General features: G+C 38.5%; 2 protein-coding genes across 2 annotated transcripts; both read left to right on the forward strand.

The window, feature by feature from the left end:
• Positions 1 to 4551: 4551 nt before the first annotated feature.
• LOC5567469 (protein LTV1 homolog) lies at positions 4552 to 27709 on the forward strand. Its single transcript, XM_001657423.2, has 5 exons — positions 4552 to 4711; positions 4812 to 4997; positions 5205 to 5959; positions 27003 to 27275; positions 27341 to 27709. The coding sequence occupies exons 1-5, from the start codon at positions 4709 to 4711 to the stop codon at positions 27588 to 27590; spliced, it is 1467 nt and encodes a 488-aa protein (XP_001657473.1). The 5' UTR covers positions 4552 to 4708; the 3' UTR covers positions 27591 to 27709.
• Positions 21930 to 26996, forward strand: LOC110678987. The gene is made up of 2 exons (XM_021852775.1): positions 21930 to 23198; positions 23266 to 26996. Exons 1-2 carry the CDS (start codon positions 22355 to 22357, stop codon positions 26967 to 26969), a joined length of 4548 nt encoding a protein of 1515 aa, XP_021708467.1. The 5' UTR covers positions 21930 to 22354; the 3' UTR covers positions 26970 to 26996.
• Positions 27710 to 27819: the final 110 nt, after the last annotated feature.

Consider the following 27819-nt stretch of genomic DNA (forward strand, 5'->3'; position numbering starts at 1 on the left):
AATCAACGATAGAGCAGGAACTGACTGCAATACATTGGGCGGTCAATCATTTCAGACCATACATATATGGTAGGAAATTTACTATACGTACAGACCATCGACCCTTGATATATTTGTTTTCGCTTAAAAATCCTTCTTCTAAACTAACTCGAATGAGATGGGATTTAGAAGAATATAATTTTGAAGTAGAATACATCAAAGGAAAGTCCAATGTGTTATCAGATGCGTTATCGAGAATACAAATTACCTCTGATTCTCTGAAACAAATGTTTATAGTCACAAGATCAATGACAAAACGAAAAGATACCAAAAATTCTGACCTTTCTTCACAGAAGCCTGATCAACTTCACGTGTACGAAGCTCTGAACAATTTGGAATCATTCGATTTGCCAAAACTAACTTTCTCATACAATATAAATAAAACGTGTGTATATATGACCATTTATGATAAGAAATTTCGGAAGAGGTTATCTCCAGGGATAGCACTCGCATTGGAAAAACCCGGAAAAACTAAGTTAAACCTTGAAAACATACTACAAATTATCGATGGCAGGCCTGCCGATAACACAAATATTATGGGAACAATCCCGAAAAAGCTAGCAATACAGAAAAACGACATTATTTTTAAACATATCAATATAAACAGTTTCAAAACAATAGGTAATGCTGTTCTTAGGAACGCTACCATATTAATTTATGAAAAGCCTGTTGAAATATCAACAGTAGCAGAAATGAACGGTATATTGAAACAATACCATAACTCCCCAACAGGAGGTCATCCAGGAATAAACAGACTATATAAAAAACTCAAATCGTTGTATTCTTGGCCAAACATGAAACAGACGCTTACAGATTACGTCAACTCATGTGAACTTTGTAAAATTAATAAACACGCGATACCAGTAAAAACGCGTGCTGTAGTAACGACTACACCTAACAAAACTTTTGAAGTTGTGTCCATTGACACCATCGGACCGTTTGCACTCACTGAAAAAGGAAACCGCTATGCAGTAACATTGCAATGCGATCTTTCCAAGTACGTGATTGCGATTCCTGTCCCAGACAAATCAGCTGCTTCAATAGCTAAAGCAGTTGTAGAAAAATGCATTCTTATATATGGACCAATGAGTTTCATAAAAACGGACCAAGGAACCGAATACAAAGGCGTATTCGATGAAGTATGCAAATTACTGCAGTTAAACCATACTTGTTCGACCGCTTACCACCCCCAAACGATTGGTGCTGTAGAGCGCAACCATAAATGCTTAAACGAGTATTTAAGGATCTTCGCTAATGATCGTACACATGATTGGGATGAGTGGTTAGCATTTTATTGCTTCGCATATAACACAACCCCAAACACAGACCATGACTACACCCCGTTTGAAATTATTTTTGGTAAAAAACTAAACACTTTTAAAATCAGTGAAAATCTACAAGTTGATCCACACTACAATCTAGATTCTTACGTAAACGAATTAAAATTCAGACTTCAAGTTACACATGCCAATGTTATACAAACAATAATTAACAAAAAAGAACAACGAACAAATAAAATAAATGACAGAATTAAATCTACAGATTTGAAGATAAATGATACAGTATATTTACAGATTCAAAATAGACATAAGCTACAACCAGTTTATGCTGGTCCTTATAAAATAATCCAACTACGAGAATCAAATGCAATAATTAAAGACAGTAATAATAAAACAATGGAAATACATAAATCAAGACTTGTATTGAAATAAATAACTATAATATATAATAAATACAGAAGAGAGATGCTCCCACCTTTTCCTTAAGGGGAAGGAGAGTATTAGGAGAGATAACATAATATACATTTTGGAAAATAATTAGATTATAAAACATATTTACGAGATAACAAAATTCAAAAATAATAATAACAATTGTGAGAGACATTTGAAGCTGAACCTTTCTATATAATTATCCTTTCTCGCCCGTAGGGGAATGGTGTGACATGTGCATTCAACATGTCATTCCTATTCCTACATTTTAGCATATCCAGCAGACCACACCAGTGGAAACATGCGATCGTAAATTACCGTCATAGGCATTGAACCATCAGTTCAATGCCTGCTCAAAATAGTCAGCACTTATGGCAACTGCCAGAAGTGTCGGGTAACAATTTATTGAACCATGCTGTTGCCATCCGCAGGCATGGCCCTTTTTGGAATACTCTATCTTTCTCTTTTCCGCATGCATCGATCACTGATAGGTGATCGCCTACATGCTGTTTCACATAGATCGAAGCTTCGAGTGTCTCCAGTAGGACCTTGTAACAAATCAATTTGAAATAAAGAATCATTCTTGACTGGAAAGCGTGAGAGTTCATACCTCTAGTGATGACAATCGTCCAAGTAGAAATGAACGTTACAACATCAAGGCGTCGATAGGCGCGTGGTGTACGCTCGAGCCTATCGATCTCAAGGTTCTTGGTTCGATTCCAGGTTGCCGCGTTAACGTTTTTTGTTTTCAAATTTTGGTTTCATAAGGCAAATTTATGAATTTCAACCCTATTTCTTGTGGCGAATTTTCATAAGGGGTTCCTATGTTTATCGATAGTCCATTTGCCTGAGTGTAGGAATCTTTGGAAGATCTCCTACAGTAACAACTGGGGTAATCTGTGAAGAAATTAGTCAATAACTAACTGTTGAAATTTGTATATTGTTGTATTTGTGTGTTAAGCAAATTTAGTTCAGTGCATGCTGTTCTTCTGTAAATGAGCTACCGAGTTCAGCAAATGCACTAAAACACAGACAAACAGATGTCACACTCTCATCATTGGCCATCGACCACCTTTTTAACGGTCGGTTCAAAAATATGGTAGGTGGCCGATTCACCACCCGCAGCGCTCGCATCGTTTTTGTTCGTGTTTGACGTTTGCACACTACCGCCATCTGTTGGCCTATCGGCCAAACACACCGATTTTAGCATTGGGCGTACATGTCCTCGTGACTATGATTTTGATCGACATTTGTTCGAAGTGTTACGTCTGTGGTTAAAAGTTGATGATTATTGGTCATCAAACGTCAACATCCCACCGCAAAATCGCCAGTGTTTGGAGGGGATTTTAACCTCCAAATTGCCAAATAACCTTCAAATCATCACCTCCAAGTTAGTTCTAATGCCCTCCGTTATATGAAATATGGTGGCGCGTCGATCGTCGCAAGTTTATCGTTAAACCACAGACAAACAGACGTAACAGCTTGAACAAAAATGATTAAAATTCATCACCCATATGTGAACTAGCGACATCTGTTGATCAAGTTGCACGAAAAGTGATATTGGCAACACTGACAACAAAATTGAACCTAAACGAAAATTTAGCAACACTGGCCGCATAATCTGTCAGATGTACTTTGTTTTGATTTCTTTTTGCTGGAAGAGCTAGTGATCGTTGTAAAAAATGATAAGGGATCGAATATTTGTGAATATTTATTTAAGTTGTGCAACTACTACACTAACTACTACAACACACCAATGTTTTCAAAATTTGAAGACAGAAAAGTAATCACGTATGGTGAAAAAGGGAACCACTATGTCCATAACTGGTACACCTACCCTTCTTCTTCTTCTTTTTGGCGTTACGTCCCAACTGGGACAAATCCTGCTTCTCAGATTAGTGTTCTTATGAGCACTTCCACAGTTATTAACTGAGAGCTTTCTTTGCCGATTGACCATTTTTGCATGTATATATCGTGTGGCAGGTACGAAGAGACTCTATGCCCTGGGAATCGAGAAAATTTCCTTTACGAAAAGATCCTCGACCAGCGGGATTCGAACCCACGACCCTCAGCATGATCATGCTGAATAGCTGCGCGTTTACCGCTACGGTTATCTGGGCCCCTACCCTATACTTTGCAAAATTTCAGCTTTATCGATGTAATGGTTCACTCTTTGGAACCTGTTTTTCGAATTCACTGCAACCTGGGAGGGAGGCACCGATACTACACACGAACTATAAGACAACGTTATTTTGAACTGCAAGATAACTCCAGCTTGCCAACAACAATCAAGGCAGGCTTCGAGAAAATCGGTAGTTTCCTTTTATTGTGCACCTTCGATCTTTCCTGACAAACATGAAAAAAGGGCCACAGTTTTCTATGCACTAAATATTCATTTTCATTGGAAAAAGTAGAACGATGCGTTTTTCAATGCTTTATGTTCAATCAGATTAAATGGTGCTCACGTGACATTACTTGTGTTACGTGCATGAATTGATTTTCATTCGATTTTTATCACTTTCGAAGATATACGAAAATGTGTTTTAATCAGTTACGCGCTTTTTTCATGTTAGTCCAATGTTTGAGATCTGGGCTCACAGTGACAGTTCGTGACAGCGGAATCTCGGCTCACTATGACGTACAGAAATTTTGTATTGGTTTCTCCCTCCCAGACTGCAACCAGTAATATCTCTTTCGACCTATTGCTCACTCGACCTAATGTTCCTTGCCAAATGCAATCGATGAACAAAGTTGACGTTTGAGTGCACTCTTGATCGAGCGTCGATCAAATTCTTCCCAAATGCTGTCAGTTAGTCCTTTCAAAACAAAACTTCACCAGAAGTAAACACGAGTGCGTGTTTGAGAAAACACATTTTCCACTAAAATCCTCGTAAAATCGAAGAAAATTTGTGTTCCGCAATAGCCAACAACTCGCACAGCATTAGAATCACATCGTGAAAATGGTAGGTCTACGATTAACTCCAAATTGAGCTTTAATTTCAACCAGCAACGCATCGACTAACCTCTTCATCCCATTCTGTTTACCTCTCCCACCCATAACAGGGCAAAAAGAAGTTTATCGACAAAAAGAAAGCGGTCACATTCCGATTGGTGAACCGCAGTCAGCAGGATCCGCTCTACGTCGACGAAACGGCCCCTCAGCATGTGCTGGTTCCGATTTCGGCACCCGGCAAGGGAGATCCTCGCTCCTTCGCAAGTGCAATGCGTCCGTCCAGTTCCGCTGGCCAGGTAAGCAATGATTTTTTTTCTCAAGGGTGTTCCAGACAAAATCAATGCTCGATACGACATACTTCTCAAAGTGTGCGTTGCGGCGAATGACCTAAATGATATCTTTTGTTTGTTTTAAAGGTCCTACAAAAATGCCTTTGGTCATTGGCGCTCTGCTTGATATGACCCCATCTGAAATTTAACATCTATCGCATTTTCCTCTTCCAGATGGACACAGAAAAGCGCAAAAAAGAACAGGCCAAATTCGGTGTCTACTTCGACGATGACTACGACTATCTGCAGCACTTGCGGGAACCCGGCCGCAACGAAGTGTACTGGGAACCGGTGGAACCCGCCAAGACCGCCGGTGCCGAGAAAGTTAGCATCAAACTGCCCAGCTCGGTGTTTGCTTCGGAGGTGGAAGAGGCGGAAGGTCTCATGAAGAAGAAGGCACAACAGCGTCCTGGTCCACGACCCGATTGGGATCCGGACGTAGTGGCCGCCCTGGATGAGGACTTCAACTTTGAAGATCCCAACAATGAGCTGGAGGATAACTTTATGGAACTGGCCATGGGCGGAGAGGGGGCCGGAGACGATGAGGATTTCTTCGACGAAGAAGACGAAGATGGGGAATACAGCGACGTTGATTCTAACGATGCGGCAATGTCGGACGACGATGACGAAGAACGGGACGGATTGGGACCGTTGGCTTTCGATCGGGAAGAAACCAAATCCAGATTCACAGAGTACTCCATGAGTAGTAGTGTGATCAGGAGAAACGAACAGTTGTCGCTGCTCGATGATCGGTTCGAGAAGTTCTACGAACAGTACGACGACCCGGAACTGGGCGCCCTGGATTGCGAAGACATTGAAGGCCATGTGGAGATCAACGATAGTGTGCTGCTGCAGTATGCCGAAGAATATCGGAAGGAGCGGGACGAGAAGTACGATGTGGATTACGATAAGCAGTGGGACAAAGAAAGGTAGGTGGATTGACAGCAATAGCTTTAGCCTAAATTCGTTGAAGTGACCAGACTTAGGGTATCGCTTTTCGTAGAAAAATCCCTAATTTCGACCATTTGTCCCACGTTGGAAAGTGACTCGCAATGTAAATCATTTAAATGTCCCTTATTTGCAGAGCAGTTGTTAATGTCAATTTTGCAGATTTCATTTTAAAAATGTTCTTAAATAGTTTTTAACAAGTTTTTTAATTGGAGACATTTTTTACTGATTTTAGTTTTGTGGTGTTTTGAACGTTAGTTTTAATGTGTCTCACGGTGTGTTTCGTAGAGCAATTTCAAAACAAAAAAATCGGCATGTCTGAAATTTTGACACAAGAAAGCCATGATTGTCCACTTTCATTTGCAACTAAAACGAAAATAATCGGTTGGAGCAATTTTTTTTTCAATATTTTTTACGGAGTTTTGGGTTATAACTTTTCTTTAGTAAGCACCTAGGGTCTTTTTCGACCCATTTAAAAATTCAAATCATTGTAACTTTTGATTGAAATAATTTATTATTTTTTGTGGGTAATTTTATTTTTGCGAAAACAAAAGTTTTGAATGACCCCTAGGGGAGCTTCTATAAAAAAGGTACAAACTGTGACTTAGGGTCGTTTTCGACACGGAAATTTAAACAGCTTGAAAAAATCAGTGTGTTTACCGAATTTAGTTCTGTTGAGCTTATATGAAAGATACACATGTCTAGTTTCAGAAACCCTTCCGGAGATCCGGAATTGGATCGCTTTGGCCACCGGAAACCTGATAGATCTAAAAAAAGTCCCTTAAAAAAAGTCCCTTACTTTGACGACCTGTAGTTTCGTAACTAAAGAAGTAATCTGAACCGTCCTCATATTGTTGAATAGGTATTCACGTGAACTATGATTAAAGATTCTCAAATCATTTACTTTTTTATACCCGGTTCTGGAAACCCGGAAGATCGAAAAGTAAGTTTCCATCTACGTTTTGTATATGTAATTCATATCGGTACTATTCGGTTGATGGACATTTTGGCATAAAATTTCTCTGTAATAAGGAATTAATTACCGGCGCACATCCCTTGAAAATTTCGGTCCAGTCTGGTTCATGCGGAACCGGTTCCTGGAGTCCCGGAAGGAAGTAAATCTGGACAATTTGAAAATGGATGTCTGGATGAAATTACTCGAATTTATGCACCAAAACCAAATGAATCGTGTCCAACTCATAACGATTTATTATGTTTGGATGTATCTTGCCAAAAGAATGAATGGATGGTTATTCCTTTTGCCCTTTTTGGAGCACTGGAATATCCACCGGAAACTCCGTAATATGTGACCACTAGCACCAAAACTGCATGCGACGGCTCAAACTTCATGATTTTGTATTCTGTGACTCTTCTAGTTCAATTATAGCACCAACTCGAACGTCTTTTGATGGAACATTAGTATTAAAAGTCGTTCGAGTTGGCGCTTTCATATGTTTTGAACACAACATATATAGGGGAAAGTGGGGCAGTTTGGCCACCTTAAGGAAAAGTCGATGAAAGTGCTGGAAATATTATGAATTTTTCGAATATTTGCATGATTTCCAACAATTTTTAGATGAATACACTAGATCCGCATGATTTCCTTTGTCTCATAAAATTCACGAATAAATTATTGATTTTTCAAAATTTCTCATTTTTCGAGTCGATTTTTTACTGATGGGGTGATATGAGCACCCCATTTTTGATTGCAAAATAATCTCATATAATCTAAAAAATCAATTACTATGTTACAACACTTGAAAGTTATTAGTATTTATAAATACTCCGTGCAAGAAGGTATAATTTTTTAAAACCATTTTAACAGTCAAATATCATCATTCTGAAATGATGAAAATTAAAAGAGTCATTCGGGGCGATATGGGCAGTTTTTTCGAACATCATTTATTTATTTTTATTTGAGTTTCGAACATTGACTTATAACATGCCTATTGCTTCATTTCCTCATCAGCTTTGGGGTTGCATGTTATTTCAGATGAAATTTAAAGAATTTATGCAGTTTTAAGGGGGTGCTCATTTCACCCCATTGGCCAAACCGCCCCGACTACCCCTACGAAACATAGTACTTGAGATCTGCTGGATATAAATGGCAAACAAGTTTGTATGCACTAAAGATCACCGTTTTTGGCTCGTTTCTGGAGTAATCGGATACTCTTATGATTCGCATGAGATTTTTGTTAAAGCTTCGAATGATTTCGTTATTAGGCTAGCAAAATCGTAAAGTTACTAAGTAACATTTTCAAAACTGATTGAATTTATTTGTTTTATGTATTATTATAAAATTCCGTACAACTCTAATAAAACTATGCTAAAACTGAACATTACAGCATCTTATTGAGATCTCTAAGCAAAATGCCACGATCACACCATCAATTTTTCACAGGTAGATTTGTTATGAATTAAACCTATCGATGTTTGAACTCATTAGCACTTTTCTACCATCAATTTAACAAGGAAGTGTATATTTGTCAGCATTTTTTTTATTAATATTCTTATCTTTATTTAATAGATTTTCAGCCATAGACTGGCTAATCTTAAAATATTTGTCAACAATCCTGTTTGTTTTTCCATCGCAAACAAAAGAAATGCTCTGTCAATCATCATAACCAGCACATGGACAATAGTGTCAACATTGTACTGCTTTTGCATTTGGGTTGGAATATTGGATTTTTAAGTGTTATATTACGTCTGTCATTGGCACAAATGTGAACTTGTCAATATTCTGGAATCTTTGACATAAGGTCGAAAGGGCAGAAGATCGAAGAGGAATAAAGAGGTGATAAAAGGTCAAAAATCTTCTTTCGAAGATGATTAAATTTTCCATAATGCAAATCACTTTCAACATTTTGTCCTTTTGACCTTTTGCGTTTTCGACCATTTGTCTTCCAACCTTATGTTTTTCGACTTTTTGTCCTTTCGACCTTCTGTCTTTCGATCGTTTGTTCCTAAACCAAGTCAGAAAGATGAATATTGCTCTTGAGTTACAAATTAAAATTGAAAAAAGGTTATTTGATATACTTAGTTGTAAAAGCAATGCAAATTTCAACAATGAATAAAGCAAAAAAGTGGCAACTCGAACCCATGCCTGTAAATCTTTTAGGTGTAGAGCTGTCTAGAATATAATCTACAAGATATTGACACTAGATTTTATGTACCATTTTCATCTAAATCCGTTACAACAGTTCACCTTATCAAAATTTATTAATTTACGGTGCATGTTAAATGATATTACAAACAACAAAACTTCAAAAAAAAAGTTGCAATAGACTTGATTTTAGCAGCAAAAAAAAGAGGAAAGTCTTGCCTTTCATCGGTCCAAATTTGAGACATGCCGTTTTTTTTTTTGTTATAAAGTTACATGAAAAAGACATCGTGCGTCTTACTAATGTCCTCACTTCACTGTTTCAAAGTTTTCTAAAATAGTTTTCTGTGAAATTCTTTCTCTAGATTCTGCCAGTATTGGATTCCAGAGAACAGAAATGGTAGCAGGCTGGGAGGGAGAAACCACACAGTGTTTTTTTGTCTTTTTTAAACGCATAGAAAACTGTGGCCCTTTTTCAATGTTTGTCCAGAAAGATCAAAGGTACACAACAAATGAAAACTAGCGATTTTCACTAAGCCTGCCTTGATTGTCGTTGGCAAAGTGGAGTTATCTTGCAATTTGTAAAACAATTGTATCTAATTTTGTGTGTAGTATCGGTGCCTCCCTCCCAGGTAGCAGGTTTCTTTTTAGGGACTTGGCCACTATACACGTCTCTAAAAAGTATGTATTTTCAATGGAAGGTTTCTCTTCAATAGGCACGTTCCCAATCAGATGGGAGATTTGTGCTATTGCCATATTCGAGCCTATTTATCATCTACCCGATGGGAAAGGGAAGGGAAGCGGATGATGGGAGGAAATTGGGGGGGTGTGGGATGGTCCCTTGAAGAGGGAAATCCCATAGCGAAATGAGAGCATGTAGCTCCATACCACAATGGGTTCAAACAGCACCCTAAAAAGGGCACTGTAAAACTCATGAGCATAAAGAGAGCCTGGTTAAGAATAACGGAATGTCCTGAAGACTCAGACTTCTGAATTCAGTTTCACTTAATATGTAATTGGAATCGCATTTGCGTAAAAACTGGACAGTTACATATCAGGTGATACGAAGTTCCACCATCGGATTCACAACTATCACACACAAATGAGTCAGCACCTTGAATATTTGCCATGTGATAGTTGAGTGGCCTGTCAACGCTTTAACCAAGAGACTGCCATTCTGCTTTGACAATTTTTTGTTAAATACTTCGCCATCCTTGGAGATGGCTCAGTAATGTACAATTTTGTTTGACGACACGACTCCAAACTATTCCAATATTGCTTGTACTGAGTAGCCGCCCAAAAATTTATCTGAAACTTCACCTAGCACTTCGAAATTGGATTAGCTGGCTCAGGGCCAATGAAGCAATGGATGCTCCATCGTGAGCTAGCTCATCAGCCAATTCATTTCCAGCGATGGAAGAATGGCCAGCTACCCATACAAGGTTTACGGAGTTGACTGATTGATTTCAGTTCCTCAATTTAATTTCGACATGCGATAACAAGCCTAGACCTTGAGTTTGCCGAAGCAAGAGCGTTCATAGCAGCCTGACTATCTGACATACTTCTTTGTCAGACATCCACTCTTCCCGTAAAGGGAGTTATATGATAAATTTCCTATTAGGAAAGTGACAAGCAATTGTGAGATCACTCGATGCATGGACAATTGTGTCCCAATTCATCAGAAGTGGAAACATCCAAATAACTAGGATTTCCAATGGACGGAGATAATCCATGAAATTTGGCCACAACTAACAGTTTGTGGAGTATAATGGGGCCTTCCTTTGCCGAGTGGTTAGTGTCCGCGGCTCCAAAGCAAAGCCATGCTGAAGATGTCTGGGTTCGATTCCCGGTCGGTCCAGGATCTTTTCGTAATGGAAATTTCCTTGACTTCTCTGGGCATAGAGTATCATTGTACCTTAGGGTGCGGCTTATTTTTCAAAAGTTCTCACAACCAAAAACTCGTATGCTTTACTGAATTCTTATCACATTAAAAGAAAAACCTCAAAATATGAGCCAAAAATATTAACATTTAGAGGTGGCGCAAGCGTCTTGAAGGTGAATTTTCAAGTTATGAAAAATGACCTTCAGTGCAATAAACATAACTTTGTAATTTTTCAACCGATTTTGAAACTTTTAGCATAAATACCTTCAAAATTAAATTTGTAAAAACTTTGTAGAACATCGAATTTATCTAAAATCAAAACTAGTCTTAGTTAAAAATACTCTTATCCAAATTTTTCCTCATTTTACTAAAAAAATCATTTTTGTTTGACCATAACTTCATAATTACTCAATCGATTGCGAATCTTTCTTCATTTTTTTGAAGCAAATTTATTTGTTTTTAAATTGTTCATACAACACTTTTTCTGAAAAATGGTTTTGACGTAGTAATTCAACAAAAACTACCCAAAAACATGATTTTTCAATGAAAAAATCAAATTTTTATTGATTATTTAAGTTTTTTTCGCCGGAAATTGCATTTTTTCTATTAAACTTAAGTTTATAAAGCATCTTGCCTTAATTACGAGTTGAATAGTGCATATATATTTTTACATACGCAAAAATATTTTTGTTGCAGAATTATTTAAAAATTGTTGCAAAGTCACTCACAAAGGTTAAACAAATGAGAAAAACCAGTTTCAGCTGTGAAGATAATATTCAACTGGCAAATAATTTAAAAAACTGGCATTTTTCGTTAAAAAATCATGTTTTTGTTCAGTTTTTGCTGAAAAACTTGGTCAAGACATTTTTTTAGTGAAATGTGATGTATGAAAGGTTTGAAACCAATTGAATTAGCTTCAAAATCATATAAAAATATTTGGAATCGGTTGAGTAATCATGAAGTTATGGTCAAACAAAGCTGAAATTTTTAGAAAAATGAGGAAAATTTTTGAATAAATTACTTATAACTAAAACTATTTTTGATTTTAGACAAATTTGATGTTCTATAGAGTTTTCATAAATTTAATTTTGAAGGTATTGATGCTAAAAGTTTCAAAATCGGTTGAAAAATAACAAATTTATGTTTACTTCACTGAAGGTCATTTTTCATAACCTGAAAATTTACCTTCAAGACGCTTGCGCCACCTCTAAATTTTAATATTTTTGGCTCAGATTTTGAGGTTTCTCTTTTAATGTGATTAGAATTCAGTAGAGCATACGAATTTTTGGTTTTGAGAACTTTTGAAAAATAAGCCACACAATATACGAATGCGAAAATGACAACTTTAGGTAAAGAAAGCTCTCAGTTAATAACTGTGGAACAGAGGCGTCTCGTCAGCCAGTTCAACCTGTTCATTGAACAGGTAGACCGTTTGAATCAAAATCGTACAACTAATTTAAAAAACCAAAACAAATTCAACAAATCTTAACATAGCAAGAGGGTTTACAGTATAGTGTGGGTTCATACGCACTACATAGAAAGTAGCAAAGTAATTGTCCAAGGCGCCACGATCGCGTAGTGTGCTTAGTTCTCGCACCATGTAAAAAGCTCGCTTGATACCCACAGCACGAGCGTGATACTTCACTAAAGACAGCAGCGCAAAAGTTGAAGAGACATGCCGTCGGAAAACACTGCTGTGATTCAATCTGTTCAACTGCAACTGTTGAACTAAATCTCATATAACTAAGGTCCCACATACATTCACAGCTTAGTAATCTGTATATGTACCACATAACATATGTGGAACTTAGAAGCGAAAGCGAGTTCAAAACTTGTACTCACTTTCAGCTGCCGGCAAGCGGTATATCTAGTATAAAAGACACCGAACTGTCATTGCCGATGGTAAACAAAAACCATATGATTCGAGCAGTAGACCAGTAGCTGCAAAAATTGCAGACATTAAGATCGGAAATACTATTTTCGAAAAAATCACATTCTGTGTTTATGGAACATGAATTTTCATTACGTAAAAATGCTTCTGTTTTCGAAAATCTTTCCATTCACCTGAAAAAAACTTTATGCTAGAAAAAAAAACATGGATATATTGATTCAATTATGTCGGATATCAGTGGCGTGAATTTGATTCTAATGTTGTTTAAAAAATAGTTATTTCCAATTCCTTCGTTGCCACTCTGGATATATGTTATCTTTGGTTCACTTCAATACTAAGCCAATTTATGTATTGGTGATGTAACTCTTTTGTCATTTCGATGACCTTATACCAGCATGCAAATATTAAAATGGGTACCACTTTTTGAGCTTCAGTTCCACTTATGTTATTTGTGTATACGCTCAAAAGCATACATGTGTGGAAACAACCCGTTTAACGGAATTAATTGAACACTTTTTGTCTTTCCGAAAGATTTGTACACTCTAAGAAGTTTCCTAATACAATGTTTTTTGTTCAGTGTCCATCCATCCATATCTAAAGGGCGAAAACGAAATTATTGCGACACATTCAACAGGGCATAACTTTTCTACCATTGGGTAAAAATCAACCAAATTTTGCACACTTTCTCATTGATGTGTATTGTTTACATGCTGTCAAACTCGAAGACGTCGTGTTTTTCGATTCAACGAAAATGGAGGTGAACCAACGCGAGTCGAGAGAACAAATTCTTTCCAAACACCTGAAATTTCCTGACCTGTCGCACCGGCAATTGGGAAAAATGTTGAACATTCACCATTCAACCGTCTCCAGAGTGTTGAAGCGGTTCCAGGAGCGGTTGACATTACACCACGGCAAAGGAGCTGGAAGAAAACCGGGACCGGAGAACAAAAACAAACGGAGGGAAAGGTGAAGCGGATGATTAAAGCAAATCCCAACGTCTCAAGCCGTGATTTAGCTAAAAAGATCGGCATGTCGCAGAGCTACGTCCATAATGCAAAGAAGAGAGCTAGACTACATACATACAAGGTACAGAACTTCTCAAACCGCGATGAGCGGCAACAATCGATGGCTAAAACTCGGGCACGGCAATTCTACGAGAAGATGCTGACAAAATATGGCTAACAATCAAATGCACACCAAGCATATGTAAATTTGATTCATCCATTGTTAAACTAATAAATTGTGGTCTTTGGTGAAGTTAGCGCAGTCAATATGGAAAAAGACTGTTCTTAGAGTGTTGAGCATGCAAGTATTCTGCTAACTTTCATGCAATACGACGTCGGTTTTTCTCGACACGTTCAACCCAGCCGATTGAACAGGCTCAGGGAGATAAAAAAAAGCCCAGGAAGAATGTGGGTATTATGTATATAAATGAAATTATCGCATTTATTTTTTCTTCGTAGACTGCTCCAATTTTTATTTTTTGAATAATATGTGATTTCTTATTTGTTTTCTCTACAGATTATTGTGGAATTTATGTTTTTGATTTTTTTTTTTTTAAGAAGGATTAAACTTTCTAACGTAATTGTCGGATCGCCACCGAAGCGGACGGCGTACAAATTATTCGCGATGTGCTCTTCCCAAGTAAAATTTTCAGCTGGCTAAGCTGTTACTCAGCTACTACTTGGGTTACGCTGCATTCTTACGATGTTCAAGTATTACGACGCTCATTTTAAATCCACATCTAGCGGCGGCGGTAACAAGCAGATATGCGCGCAATTCAACACAACGTCAAAATTCAAGTAGGCTTGAATTGTTCGTTCTTCAAAGACGCGAATGTTTAAAATGAGCTAAATCTGAAACATTTGGTGATTTTTATTTTGTATATCGACATCATCAGTTAATCGCATTCCGTGGATTTTTCTTGCAGAGCACAATACACTCATGTTCACATATTGGTTGCAATGCATAAAGACCGAGAAAATTATTTAAGAAAATCATTAAAAAAAATCTGAATTTCTGCCGGATACACGAGATTAATATGTGACTGAAAATATTTCCTAGTCAAGTAAAACGTAGCAGGAAATTGTTAACATATCCATCACTGCAGTTATCTTACTAAATGCAAGAATTCATATTTGCACATTGATACATTTTTTTATTTCTGATATGTTTTGTGGCGGAAACGTGCCAAATCCGGTTAATCACCAACTTACTGTTAAAATAGGCGTTATTAACCAAATTAAAAAAAAAATGTTTCTTGTTGGGCACGCGACGCCTCTGTGTGGAAGTGTTCATAAGAACACTAAGCTGAGAAGCTGGCTCTGTCTCAGTGGGGACGTTAATGCCAATAAGAAGGAGTATAAAAATACAAAGTCTATTTACATTCAAATGTTCAAAGAAGATGTAGCGATGGTTAGATAAGGATTCAACATCTGAAACATGCCTATTCATCAACTCGTGAGTGATTCTGTTAGAGCAGAGCATTATGTCTAATACTTCTTCTCAAGCAGATACCATGAAGATTGGGCGATTGCCTATAATAAGTAATCCAAGATTTGTACTATTTTAGTATTCGATCAGACTGGAGCTTCCCAAATTGATAGCTGGGCTGCTCCAGATGATGTGCTGAGTATTAGCATCACTGCTCACAATCAGCAGATGGCCTTTTCTTAGACAATGTACGACAACTCGTTTGAAATCATCCGTTGGGGATGGTGCATCATGTGGTAGATACACCGTATGATAGACGTATTTCCTATTGTGGTCACCAACAGAAACATCAATTGTGACAACACATGCATATCTGGTTGTTGGCTCAGAAATAAATGTAGCAGGGATTGATTTATCAACGAGCACGTATGCATGAGGCATGACACGCGAATTCGCCATTTCATGTTTACTGAAAGTAACAAAAACTGAGTCCACAAGATTACCAAGACAGAAATTCCCCTACGAATGTAAGGTTCTTGAATAAACACCTCTTCGGCTGTAGCATTTTGCATGGGTATGCAAAGATTGATCGCTGCTGTTTTTTTATGCTACAACATGATCTGAGCTACCCAAGTAACATTGGTAGCTGAACAACAGCTTGGTCAGCTAAAAAGTTCTTTATACAGCTTTTTTTCAGCTAAATAATCTGTTATTCAGCTGCCAATGCTACCTGTGTATCCACTACCCAAACTTACCTATTAAGCTTCTTACAATCTCAGCACGAAAAAGACCAGCAGCAGAAAAAAACGTTTACTCTCAAAAGTCGCCAAAGGCGAAAAGCACAGAATACACTGTATAGAACGTATAATGCGAAACCATAAAACTGAAAATTTAAACTAAATTACAACATTTTTATAGTCCCACCCTTATTTAGCCTCAGGATTGAGACTGAAGAAGGGCAGCCGATTATCTCGGAATAACACAAAAGGACACCTGCACCATTGCTACGGGTAGTACAGGAAGGGCACAATACATTAAAGGGCGCCCTTGTACTCCGTTTGCGGTTAGGTTTTATTTAGACCCCCCCCTAACCATTCATTCTTAGGCACGGTAAGCTTAAAGCCGCATGAATTAGGGATCACCTGGGAGGCGGACTTTTACCATTGGAACAGGCAGTCCGTAGTGTTCATTCTTAGCCAATTGAAACAATCGCTACCGACACTACGCGGCTATCTAGGCTGCTCGGGAAAAGGAAGCTAATATTGATGATTAACCCTTGATGTACCCAATCAATTCCTTCTAGTTTTTTCAAAAATCTTTCCAATTATCCCTTCAGGGATTCTTCCAAGCATTATTTATGGAAATTTTCCGAATATTTCTTCAGAATTCCTACAGGGATTCCTACAGAAATGCTTCCAGAGATACCTTCAGAAATTCTTACTCCGAGAATTTTCCAGAAATACTTTCAGGTATTCTTTTAGCGATTCATATAGGAATTCCTCAATGCAATATCTCAGGAATTGCTGCAGAATTTGTTTCTGAAATAGCTCAAGACTTCGAAAGTCTTTCCGAATTTCTTCAAGAATTCTCTTAGGACTAAGTTGACGAATTAGGAACTTCGAACTTCGGTAGTCTTTCAGGGATTTCTTAAGGAAATCTCTCATGGATTTTTTTGAAAATACATCCTTTAGGACTTTGTCCAAGGATACATTAGGGATTTTATTAGGAAAATAAAAAAACGAATTGATTTATTTAGGACTTCATAGATTCCAACGGAGAAGCTCTGCTTACTCTGAACAACTTTCTCGAAGGCAACAATTTTCTATTTCATTGAGATTTCCAAATATTCTTCAACTGCATCATACCAGAAGTATTTTCTTAAATTCAATTTTAAATTGAGTAGTACCTGCCACACGATATACGAATGCGAAATGGCAACTTTGGCAAATAAAGCTCTCAGTTAATAACTATGGAAGTGCTCATAAGAACACTAAGCTGCGAAGCACGCTCTGTCCCAGTGAGGACCCTTAAAAATAGACAGGGTGTCTACTACCTGAAAAACCTGGAAAACCTGGAATTCTCAGGAAATTTTATTCAACCTGGAAATAACCTGGAATTCTCACGGAATTTTGGCCACACTCAGGGAAATAATTTTGAAACAGTAATTTATGGTTGAATATGTTCACAATTAACTATTTCAAAACTATTTTTGCACACTCAGTTCATTAATAAACTTCAATGTTTTCCGTGAAATGCTCTCAAATAATGCACCATATATCTGTCATAAAGTACTATAATCATCGAGTATTCGTAGTTCCGGAAAAAATGTCTGTTTGTTGCAAGTATGAATCTGCATGATTAAAGATTTCAATATTACGCAGCTTAACAAAGATAACATTTTTGCGTGTCTCAAAGATCAAATGAAAATGTTCCAGCATATTACAATTTTGAGCTACTGATCTTAAAAATAGTATAAAATGCTGTTTTTTAATGTTGAAGGTTAAACTATGATTGGTATATAGTGATCTATCCCACCAATAATCACCAGAATAGGATTATGTAGGATTTGGTTTGAATACACGAATAAATGTTGAATAAATCGATTTTTTCAACATGCCGCCATCGTCACACAAAATTATTCGTTCCTATTATATGGCATATATGGCAAGATACCATACTTTTCTAATACATCAACAAATAAATTTTGAGCTTTGAAAGTATCATAAAACTCGTAGAAATGTATTCTCTTACACATCAACTTTGAATTCTTTAGTGAACTAAGCAAATAAATCTTCATATAAGCTGGTTCTTGCATGTAAGTTGACTGTAGTCGTTAAACAGTGCATTTCAACACCCAATATCTCAAAAACTAGAAAATATTTTTGAAAACGACCATGCTTTCAGTAACTATAATTTGAGTAAATAGCAGTATTGAATTAGCTTGAAACAAAAAAAATGTTCCGCAGTGTTTTTAATGGAACTTCTGAATAGACCTTTTTCGTCAGATCTCAGCCCGATCTCAGAATACATTTTAAGCATTCCTGTTTTTTGTAGAAATTCTAATGAAATACAAAAAAAAAATCATTTTATTTCCTTTGCAGTGTTGGTAAACCTCTCTTTTAAGATATTTGGTGTCTATTTTAATACAAGTCGAAAAAAATTCTATTTTTGAAGGAAGATCTCTAAAGACTATGTTTTGAACAAAATTGTCTCTTAAGTCACTATATTCATTATATTGCTTGCAGTTAATCCTGATGCACAATTTTACTCAGTAACATTCAAAGACTATAATGCGAATATTCAATAGGCTCATCTAGATTTTTTCTCAGATCCCTCAAGGAAAAGCTTCAAGAAATATCCCAGTAATTCCAAGAGATTGGATCTGGAATACTTTCAAAGATGTTCTTTAGACTTTTATTATAGAGTTCTCTTTACCAATAGGGTCCTAAAGCCCTGTCCCGATTTTAGTGCCAAACGCTTAAGTTTAAGCCAAAAACACATGTTTACTCAATTTTCTAATGTTTTCCGTTGGTTTAAGTCGAAAAAACATTTTTTTAGATTTTGTCACACCCCTTGGCTTAAACTCAAATTTTGGGTGTATTTTGTTTTCCGTGTCCCTTCCGAAATGTCAGATAGGAACAACCCCAGTGTTGAAACTAAAACCCCTGTGGTGTTTTTGTCGACTAAGCGAACGTCAAACATGATCTCAAGTGTCAAGGTTCATTTATGGACCCAATTTTTAAATTAAAGTTTAAATATGATATAGCCGTTATTTGAGCGGGAAAAAATGCTAAAGTAGTTGAAGTAACATGCTCTTTCGGGTTGTTAAATAAAAACAAGATTTTATTAAAAATTTTAGGACCCAATTATCCCAGAAATTCATCCACCGAATTTTCGAAGGATGTTTAGAGGAATTTTTTCAGATTGTGCTCCCGTATTTTTTAAATTTATTTCTTTGATTTATTTTTTTTTTCGAAAATTATCCCAAACTATGCACTAATTCTTCAATCGATTCCTCCAGTTGTTACTCTAAAGAATTTTCCAAACATTCGTATACAGAAATTTCTTCAAGAAAACCCACCATAGTTTTGAAGAAATTCGCTTAGATATTTTACCAAGGAATCGCACAAGAGAAAATTATTAAATTCGGCTGGTGAAACGGCTGGTGCAGTTTTTGATAAAAAGTGCTTATAGCGGAAATAAAACGGACTATTCTGCACGCTTTCTGCTGGGCAGTGGTTTGTTAAAGGCCAAGCGGAAGGTGAAGATGCATCGACGCCGAACATTAGATTTTCGGGAGCTCGAATCTGGAGAGCCGGATAGCGGATCGGTCTGTGGACTTGATCGATTGGTCACTCGCTGGTGGTGACCAATCGATTAGGTTTTCAGCTTGAACTGCTATCTGGTACTCTAGCTTTGTGCTCTTGAAGGTTTGAGTTTTGGCTTCGTTTCATCTTCACCAGAAAAATCGTTTGTTTTTGTATCGTCGATTTTTCTTTTCTCGTATTGGTTTGCACGCGTTTTGAGTTCAAATCGAGTTCCCGTTTTCGCATCGCCGGAGCGATATTTTGCTATTGTGAAATGACCATGCTGATTTAAGTAGCTTATAGCTGCTCAATCAAGGACTGATGATCAATTTGGTGAGTTCGTTTCATGCTTTCATTTTAAATGTACAATATACAAAAAAAAACTTATATTTATCATGAGAACGATGGAAATGTTACTTAAATAATTTGTTTTAACAAAATATGAACAGTTCGTCATAGTAAGTGTCGACATAGACTCTTGTACATTAACATTAAAAATCCCAAACCTTTCCTTTTATTTGATTTTATCATTATAAAAAATAACCTTTGAATGGTTCGACGCTAAAAGTGTCGACTTACCATATGTTCACGTTGTCTTTAAAGTGCTGATAGGTGATTTTTTGAACTGAGGTTGCATGAATCGCATCATGATCCCTCCTTACTAACAAAACTCCTTCCCGTGACAACCATGGAGATGCAGAGGTGATCTCAGTTTCTGGATGTCACACTAACATTTTTTCCCGATGACCGTAATGACGTGGCCTGTGCCGTTATTAACTTTTCAATGTTTGGAGTTCTCGAAAGTGTACATTGAAGATGTACAAAGGAAGATGTGCAAATTTTCCAACAATTACTCCGATCATTCTCATACAAACTTCTTTGGAAATTCCTTCCGATGTTATTCAAGGAATTAGAATTCTGAAAATCCTACTGGATAAGCTATTCGATCGATTTTTGTTTTCAATATCTTAACAATTGATTGATCTTCTCAAACTTCCTCAAGTGTCTAGGATATTCGAAGACTTACTTGGGAAATATCTCAAAGAATTACTGGAGTAATTTCTTAAGAGATCTAAGAAGGAATCTCTAGGGTACATTCAGAAAGTATCCACAGAGAAATTTCAAGTTGAAATGTTAAAGATATTCCTGAAAATCAATGTTGTAGGTGATTCAAAGAAAGACCCAGAGGTGCTTTCTGGAGAAGATACTGTTTTTAGATGTTCCAAACGGGTATTTTTTATAGTGCCCAAAAGAAAGCGATGGAAGAATCGTTGTCTGGAGAACTTAAGTCTTTGTTGGGGAATCTTTGGAGGAATTCCCAATGAAATCTCTGAGGTGTTTTCTGTGGTTCTTCTTCAAAAAATCCATATTGTATTCTTGAGGTTTCTAAAATGAAATTGTAGGTGGAAAATGATCACTAAAGAACTAAAGAAATCTTTGTTTTTTGTTAAAGTTTTTTGAAGCCATTTAAGACCTATTGTTAGAAATGAATTCAAATTCATTCAAAATTTATAATGTTAGAAATGAATTCAAATTCATTCAAAATTTATAATTCAATAAAAAGAATTTAATATTTAGCACTTTCACTAATGGGAAGTATGCACTTCAACAGAAAAGTAATCGCCCATCTCGATGCGTGGGAAATTTATTGCAAGAAATGCTCAAGAAAAACATTTTTCTTTGATCGCTGTACGCAGTTGAAAAGAAATGTCAATTCAAATGGCCATTTCCATTTCTTTCTACAGAAATTACTTCTCTTGAGCTGAACAGTATACTTAGCTTAAGGAATGAAAAAAATAACGCACTTGTCGGATCAATTTTTAAATAAATTTTATTTTTTGCCTGTTATTAACCACAAATATACCTTTTTCGATTGGAATCCTTCAATAGTTAACTTGAAAATTAAGATTAAACAATTAATTTTCGAGTGCTAGTCTGACCTAGAATTAGTTTATAATAAAATGAATTGGAAAATGCGTCAAGTTTGGACCCGCGTCAAATATGGTACATTCACGATACTCCCAACCACAAGATTCAAAATATATTTATTTGTATTTGTATTTTATAAGTAACGCGCAAACCTGGTCGATTAACCTTCAGTCATGTCAAGGCTTCCTTGTCAGTCATGGGTGAAACTACCGCCATCCATAACTATCTATCTATTCAGTGATTTTTTAAATTTTGTATTACATTATGCGAACTACAAGATTTACTCTATTATGGGGCTTATTCATAAATTTCATAACGCTGAAGGGGGTGGGTGGGTTTTCTCAAAAATGTTACAGCTCATACAAAATTTGAAATATATTCATACAAGATGCGTTACGAGGGGGTGGGTGGGTGTCAAAAATGGTCATTTTTAGCGTTATGAAATTTGTGAATGAACCCTATGAATGCCACCCTTAAGTTTTTGTGAGAATTAACTTGAAATTTTGATAGAAATCTATAAAGGATATTTCAAGATTACCGTAAAAGTTCACCGTGTTTATGTAGTTAGGAATTTTGTCATCCGGAATTGGTTCTGTTCAGAGCTACATCAACGCCAACGAAGCGAGAATAGTGATTGGTGGTTGAGTTCGAACATCAGCGCCTTAAATAAAGGTTTTTATTATGGGACCGATTACCGATGCATCGCTGCATGGAATGAAACGATCAAAACAGAAAGAACAAAACCTGTCCCACGCTATGTATCGACATTCGCATGACTCAAAGGGGATTCCCCCACTCACAGTTTGCGCTTAACCATGCTCGCAACGCTCATTCATGATTGACCCTAAAAATATATCAGTCAATCACCACCATCGACGAAAGAATGCGTGCGTTCGCTCGCATATTCAGTTCAAGTTCACGCTTGGAATCGTCAAGATGTTCCCACTCTTCTTTGGTACGGATTTGCACCATGCAGTTAGTGAGGCGTGCACCAAGGGAGACCACACTTGCGTCGAAGCCTTACTGGACCAAATACGTTCCTTCAAAGAGGCCTGCCGGATGCAGAATGCTGATGGTTTGACTCCAATTCAATTGGCCCTCTCGCTGCAACCCGAAGGCGCATTGGCTGGTGAAATGTTGCACGTGGAGTGTGAGAATTTGTCGCCTGTTGAAAGCTTCAAAGAGTTTATGCTAAGAGGAAATCTGCAATTGGTCCAGATGGTTGCGGATCAAGTCCGGGAACAGATAGGTCACGTTGGTATGTTGGCTGAAGTGACTGCAGCTTTCGCCGAATTGCGTATTCGTAACGTTCGCCTATCGGCGGAAATCGTTGATTGGGTGCAATATTTGCTCGTCGAAGCCGATTATCAGCGTGGTCTTTCAAGTGCGGAAGATAACAGAATGGGCGAGCAGGAACGCGAATGGCGTTTGCGCCATTTGGTCGAGTGCATCGAATTCTTGGAAAGGCATCACCGAGGAGGTGGCTGTCGACTTAATGATATGGGCGAACGATTTTTGCTCTACGTGAGGCAAATATTTGAACATGTGTTCTCCCTGAAGACCTGGCTGAAGGATCTACCGTTGATGCAGCTGCAGTTTTGTTTGTCGATGTTTCTGGGAACGGTAACGGGAGGTCGGAATGAAGAGGTTGATATTTTTGGATTCATGATTGATAAAGGTATGATGGGATACAGGGTTGACTTAGTAGAAGAAACTTTTACTTTACTACCGTTATCTGGTTCTAGATACTGTAATCAACTTCCTTTCTTCGTTGAGGATTGTGTTGGGCGAATATTGGGATGTGACAACCCTGACTGCTCAGAAGCTGTTTAACTATATGATTTCCGACAAGAGTATTCCACCCAAAATATTTGCTTCAATTCGGCAGAACAGCAAGTACCGTTCCGAACTCGAGAACATCAAAACCGTCGGATCCTTTGAACAACTGACGTCGAATCAGATCACCATACTTGACAACATTTGCATCGAAATGAAGAAACGTTGGATTACATCGACACACCGAAAACATTTCAGAATCCTACTGAAAACTTACTACACGGCGAAGCAATTCTACTCGGTTCGCAAGATCATATCGTGCATCGAAACAATTCACAACCTCGATCTACAGGAGCCATCTACGCTACCCGTGTCGATAGCAGCTCTAAAACGTGCTCTCCAAATCATTGGTGAAGCGTTGAAATCCTCCAAGCAGACCCCGAACATTACCAAAAAACTGGACAGCATTCTTCGCATGTTCCCATCCAAGTCCTTTGTCGAACTGGCCAAAGATCTGCGGCAGTTCTTCAGCCATGACTACTCACTGGCCAAAGAGCGACTGGATCAACACTGTCCGATGGAACTTTTCCGCTCTACGCTCGCCACACTCAAAAACTGTCTTCGATGGTTGTCCTACGTATCGTTCCTTCAAAATGCGTACGTTTTCCGGCAGTATCTCGGCAGGCTTTACAGAATGAAAAGCCTCGATCAGATGCGATCGTACGTGAACTTCATCGGTATGGAATTCAAAGCGAAACTAATCCCCAGCTTCGAGCCCACCGATATAATGGACTCGATCGCCTTGGTTGAGCAACTGATCCTCGCATCTCAGGACGTTTGTGAAAAACAAGACCTTTCTAAGGTTCTCCAAGATCTCACAGTTCACAGGAACGCTATCAGAAACGACGTGAGCACGATCGGGTATGCGGTCGATCAATTTTTCTTTTTGGAAATGTACATCGACCAGGATGCAGCGAGTGTTGATCGAGTCCGAACTTTAGTGAAGTGTATGCTGAACGATACCACTCGATCGCAGCGGTACGCAAGTGTGGATAAGGCCTTGACTAGGACAGCAGCGGATATAATTGCTCGGCTTAAATTGAAGGAGACTAGTCCGGAGAGAAGGGTGCTGATGGAGGAGCTTTGGACGCGTTTGGTTCGACAGAACACTGCGGCCATTGATTCGTTGAAACACCAAACAGTCGTTCACGAGGATCAATGCATGGATGAGACGATGAAGATACTGACTGATTTAGGCATGGCAGTAGATGATGAGGGATTTGTTCGAATGGTGAATAGTAGATTGAAGAAGAAATACTATCAAAATTTGTTCGACTTGAACAACAAATATCACGTACTGAACGAAGTGATCAAGGATCGACGGATCGCGAAATCCACGAGGGAACTCAAACTGAAGCTCAAGGAGATGAGATCGCGAGAAGAACATCATTTTCAGGGAAAATTTAATTCATTAATTGAAGCTATTAGGAAAGTTGTCATCAAATACGGAAATCCTGACAAGATCATCTCTCTGGACTTGTCGCCAGTTGATCGCTTTGCTTTGGAATATCACCTTCTGGAAGCGTGCGAGATATTGTGCAGTCTGAAGGTACTCAGAGATAATTCCCACTCACTGAAAGGTCATACTCCGGTTATCGCAGGTCGCAATCTGCGGAATTGTCTAGCCCATGACCGCATAGCGTACGAAACTCTAACTGGAAACTCCTCTATGATCCAATTCTCTGCACTTTACCTACTTCGTCACCCGATCAAGCTCTATTGCAAACCGATTCTTGCCATTGAGATGACTGATCAAGTGTATGATCGCTCGTTCTGCAACAAGTTGGAATGGATCAACAAGCAACAAGAATTTCTCAAAGCCGTTGAAGCTTTCGACATCGATCTACTGAAGCGAATGACATTGTTCGACAAGGTGCGTATTTTCCAGCGTAACCAGCTGAACAATGATATCGTGACGATCGCTCTCAACAGCCAACCTTCCACGTTCATCGAACATCTACTGAATCCTTTAATCGAACCGAATTTCTTCGTTTTCGTTCTGAATCAACCGATAGAGTTCAAATTACGCAGCATGATCCATCATCTCCTGAATGATCCTTACAAATTCTGTTTTACGACATCCATCCGATTTGAATTGATCGGTCATATCCAATCACTTTCCCAACAACAAAATCTTAATAGACGACTCCACAATCAAGAAATCGAACGTATTCTTAGAAGCTATGCAAAGGAATCGATCACAGCAGTGATCGACTGCCTATCAATCGATCAATTCCTCGTGGATTCAAGGTTTCGGAACACAATCATCCATTGGTCAGTCTTACGAGGCGACGTAGAAATGGTACGACTGTTCCTCAGCAAACACCAAGCCTTCATCGACGAGCTGAACGTCTTCGAAGATACTCCGCTAGCACTGGCTGTACGATACGGATTCACAAACATCGTTAACCTTCTTTTGGAATACAAAGCAAACATCAATCTGGGAAAGTGGCACCCTCTGTGGATTGCAGCCAAATTGAACGACCTGAAGTTGCTCCCCTATCTAGTCAACGATCAAACCGACAGATGTCCTCAAAGAAACAATCCTCTGGATGGAGCGCTACAGCAAAACAATCTGCGCTTCTTCGTCTCACTCCACGAAAACTATGGATTTGGTTACGATGCTGGAGAGTTACTTCATAAGGCCATAAACCTTAAACGAACTCATTTCTTTCGGTATATTATTTCTTCTGAAGAGGGTAAAGGACTCTTCAAAACACTCAACTCAGTGCGATTTACGCCATTGATGATGGCAGCCGTTTGCGGGCGAACGGAAATGCTCTGCGAACTACTTCATAACGGAGCTGACGCTTCATTTGTTAACGAAAGTGGTTTTACCGCACTACACTGTGCAGTGTACAGTCAGAAACGGGTTATCATCGATACTTTGCTTCAAAATCCACTCGTCGACATCAACACAATTGCTGATGGCCAGCTCACAGTATTGAGTATAGCAATCGGCAAGCGGAACATCGAAAACGTCCGTTACCTTCTTTCCAAGGGATCTACTGTGATGGACAAACACCTAATACAGGCTGGTTACTACAAAGCTTACGACATAGCTCGAATACTGCTTGAGCATAGTCCCAGACTTTTAAATGTAACCAAAGACGTCTATAATCGAACTTTACTGATGTATGCCGTCATTGATCGCGACTTGATCATGTTGGATTATCTGATCGCACATGGATCAGATCTAGACGCGCGTACCCGTGGTGGACTAACAGCTCTTCATATTGCTGCCGGCAGCAACAATCTTGAAATTTGCGAACGCCTGATCGATGCAGGTTGTGATCTAGAATCGGAAGATGACTTCAAACGAACTGCCCTGACCATAGCCGTTGAGCATGAATTCACAGTTCTGGCTAAATATTTCCTTTCACGAGGATCGAGTTCTGATTCCGTTCGATCGTACAGATTCGATCTCTACAAGGCATCCTTTCTGCACAAATTTGCCTACGAAAATCGGTTCTACATGGTTCAATTTCTGCTCCAGCACTGCGCCTTCGATCGATCCTTGCTCGATGACAGCGGTAGAACCGCCCTTGATCATGCTCGAGAACAGGGACACCATGCCGTAGTTGCCTTACTATCGAGTTCCTCCATTCACTAACTGTGATCGCCATATATGATCCTTTTCCCCCAGAATCCTCAAGCTGCATGAAGTGTCATCGGACGAGGAAGAAATGGTCGTACTTGAAGTGGAAGATGAAACCCAGAAGAAGTGGGACTGCGAGAGTATCCTATCCACCTACAGTAACTGCTACAACCACCCGAAGCTGATCGAAGAACCGAAGAAACGCAGATCCGCAGCCAAGATCAGCATCAACCCGAAAACGGGACTCCCGATGAACACCCTCGGATCGGACAGCGGCAAACTCACGATGAAATCGCTGGCCAAGCACGAACTAGACGCGAGGTAATTAACTTGAATTTTCTATCAATTTCACTTAAATGCCTTATCACTAACATGTTTGTTCACAGCGCTCCGAAACCCGGTGGACCGAAGTCGCTGTGCGACGGCAGTGTGATTTCCACCTTGAGTGTCCTATCAATCAGACCGAAGGATGAAACGCTGGAGGAAAAACGAGAACGCAAAAAGCTGCTGAAGGAATATCGCGCTGAGCGGAGGATAGAGCGGAAGGCCAACACCGAGGCGTTCAAGGAGGAGAAGAAACAGCAGGAGAAGATCCAGATCAACAAGCGGGCCACGGCGGGCGTACGGATTGTGTAATTCGTACGTGTGATTGAGAAGCGAGGGGCGGCACTTTCTGGTAAGTTTATTGAAGTAATACTTCCGGTTGACGGGAGAGATGTATGAATTAAATGTTTGTAACTATTTAGATAAGCTAATTTACAGATTTATTGTTGGCAGAAAATATGAGAAATTCATTATGGGCTTCACCATCATTTCGAAAGTGCGGCAATTTTATTCAAATCACTTTCGAGTTACGTTCATGAAC

This window comes from Aedes aegypti, chromosome 3 (genome assembly GCF_002204515.2).
Source record: "Aedes aegypti strain LVP_AGWG chromosome 3, AaegL5.0 Primary Assembly, whole genome shotgun sequence".
Taxonomy (NCBI): Eukaryota; Metazoa; Arthropoda; class Insecta; order Diptera; family Culicidae; genus Aedes; species Aedes aegypti.

Bases quoted from the DNA above. Each gene is read 5' to 3' on its own strand.
- LOC5567469 (XM_001657423.2), top strand. The intron at 4,998-5,204 runs GTAAGCAATGAT...TTCCTCTTCCAG, and splicing joins CGTCCAGTTCCGCTGGCCAG to ATGGACACAGAAAAGCGCAA. The intron at 27,276-27,340 runs GTAATTAACTTG...GTTTGTTCACAG, and splicing joins AAGCACGAACTAGACGCGAG to CGCTCCGAAACCCGGTGGAC.
- LOC110678987 (XM_021852775.1), top strand. From the start codon at position 22,355: ATGATTGACCCTAAAAATATATCAGTCAATCACCACCATCGACGAAAG. The intron at 23,199-23,265 runs GTATGATGGGAT...ATCTGGTTCTAG, and splicing joins TGGATTCATGATTGATAAAG to ATACTGTAATCAACTTCCTT.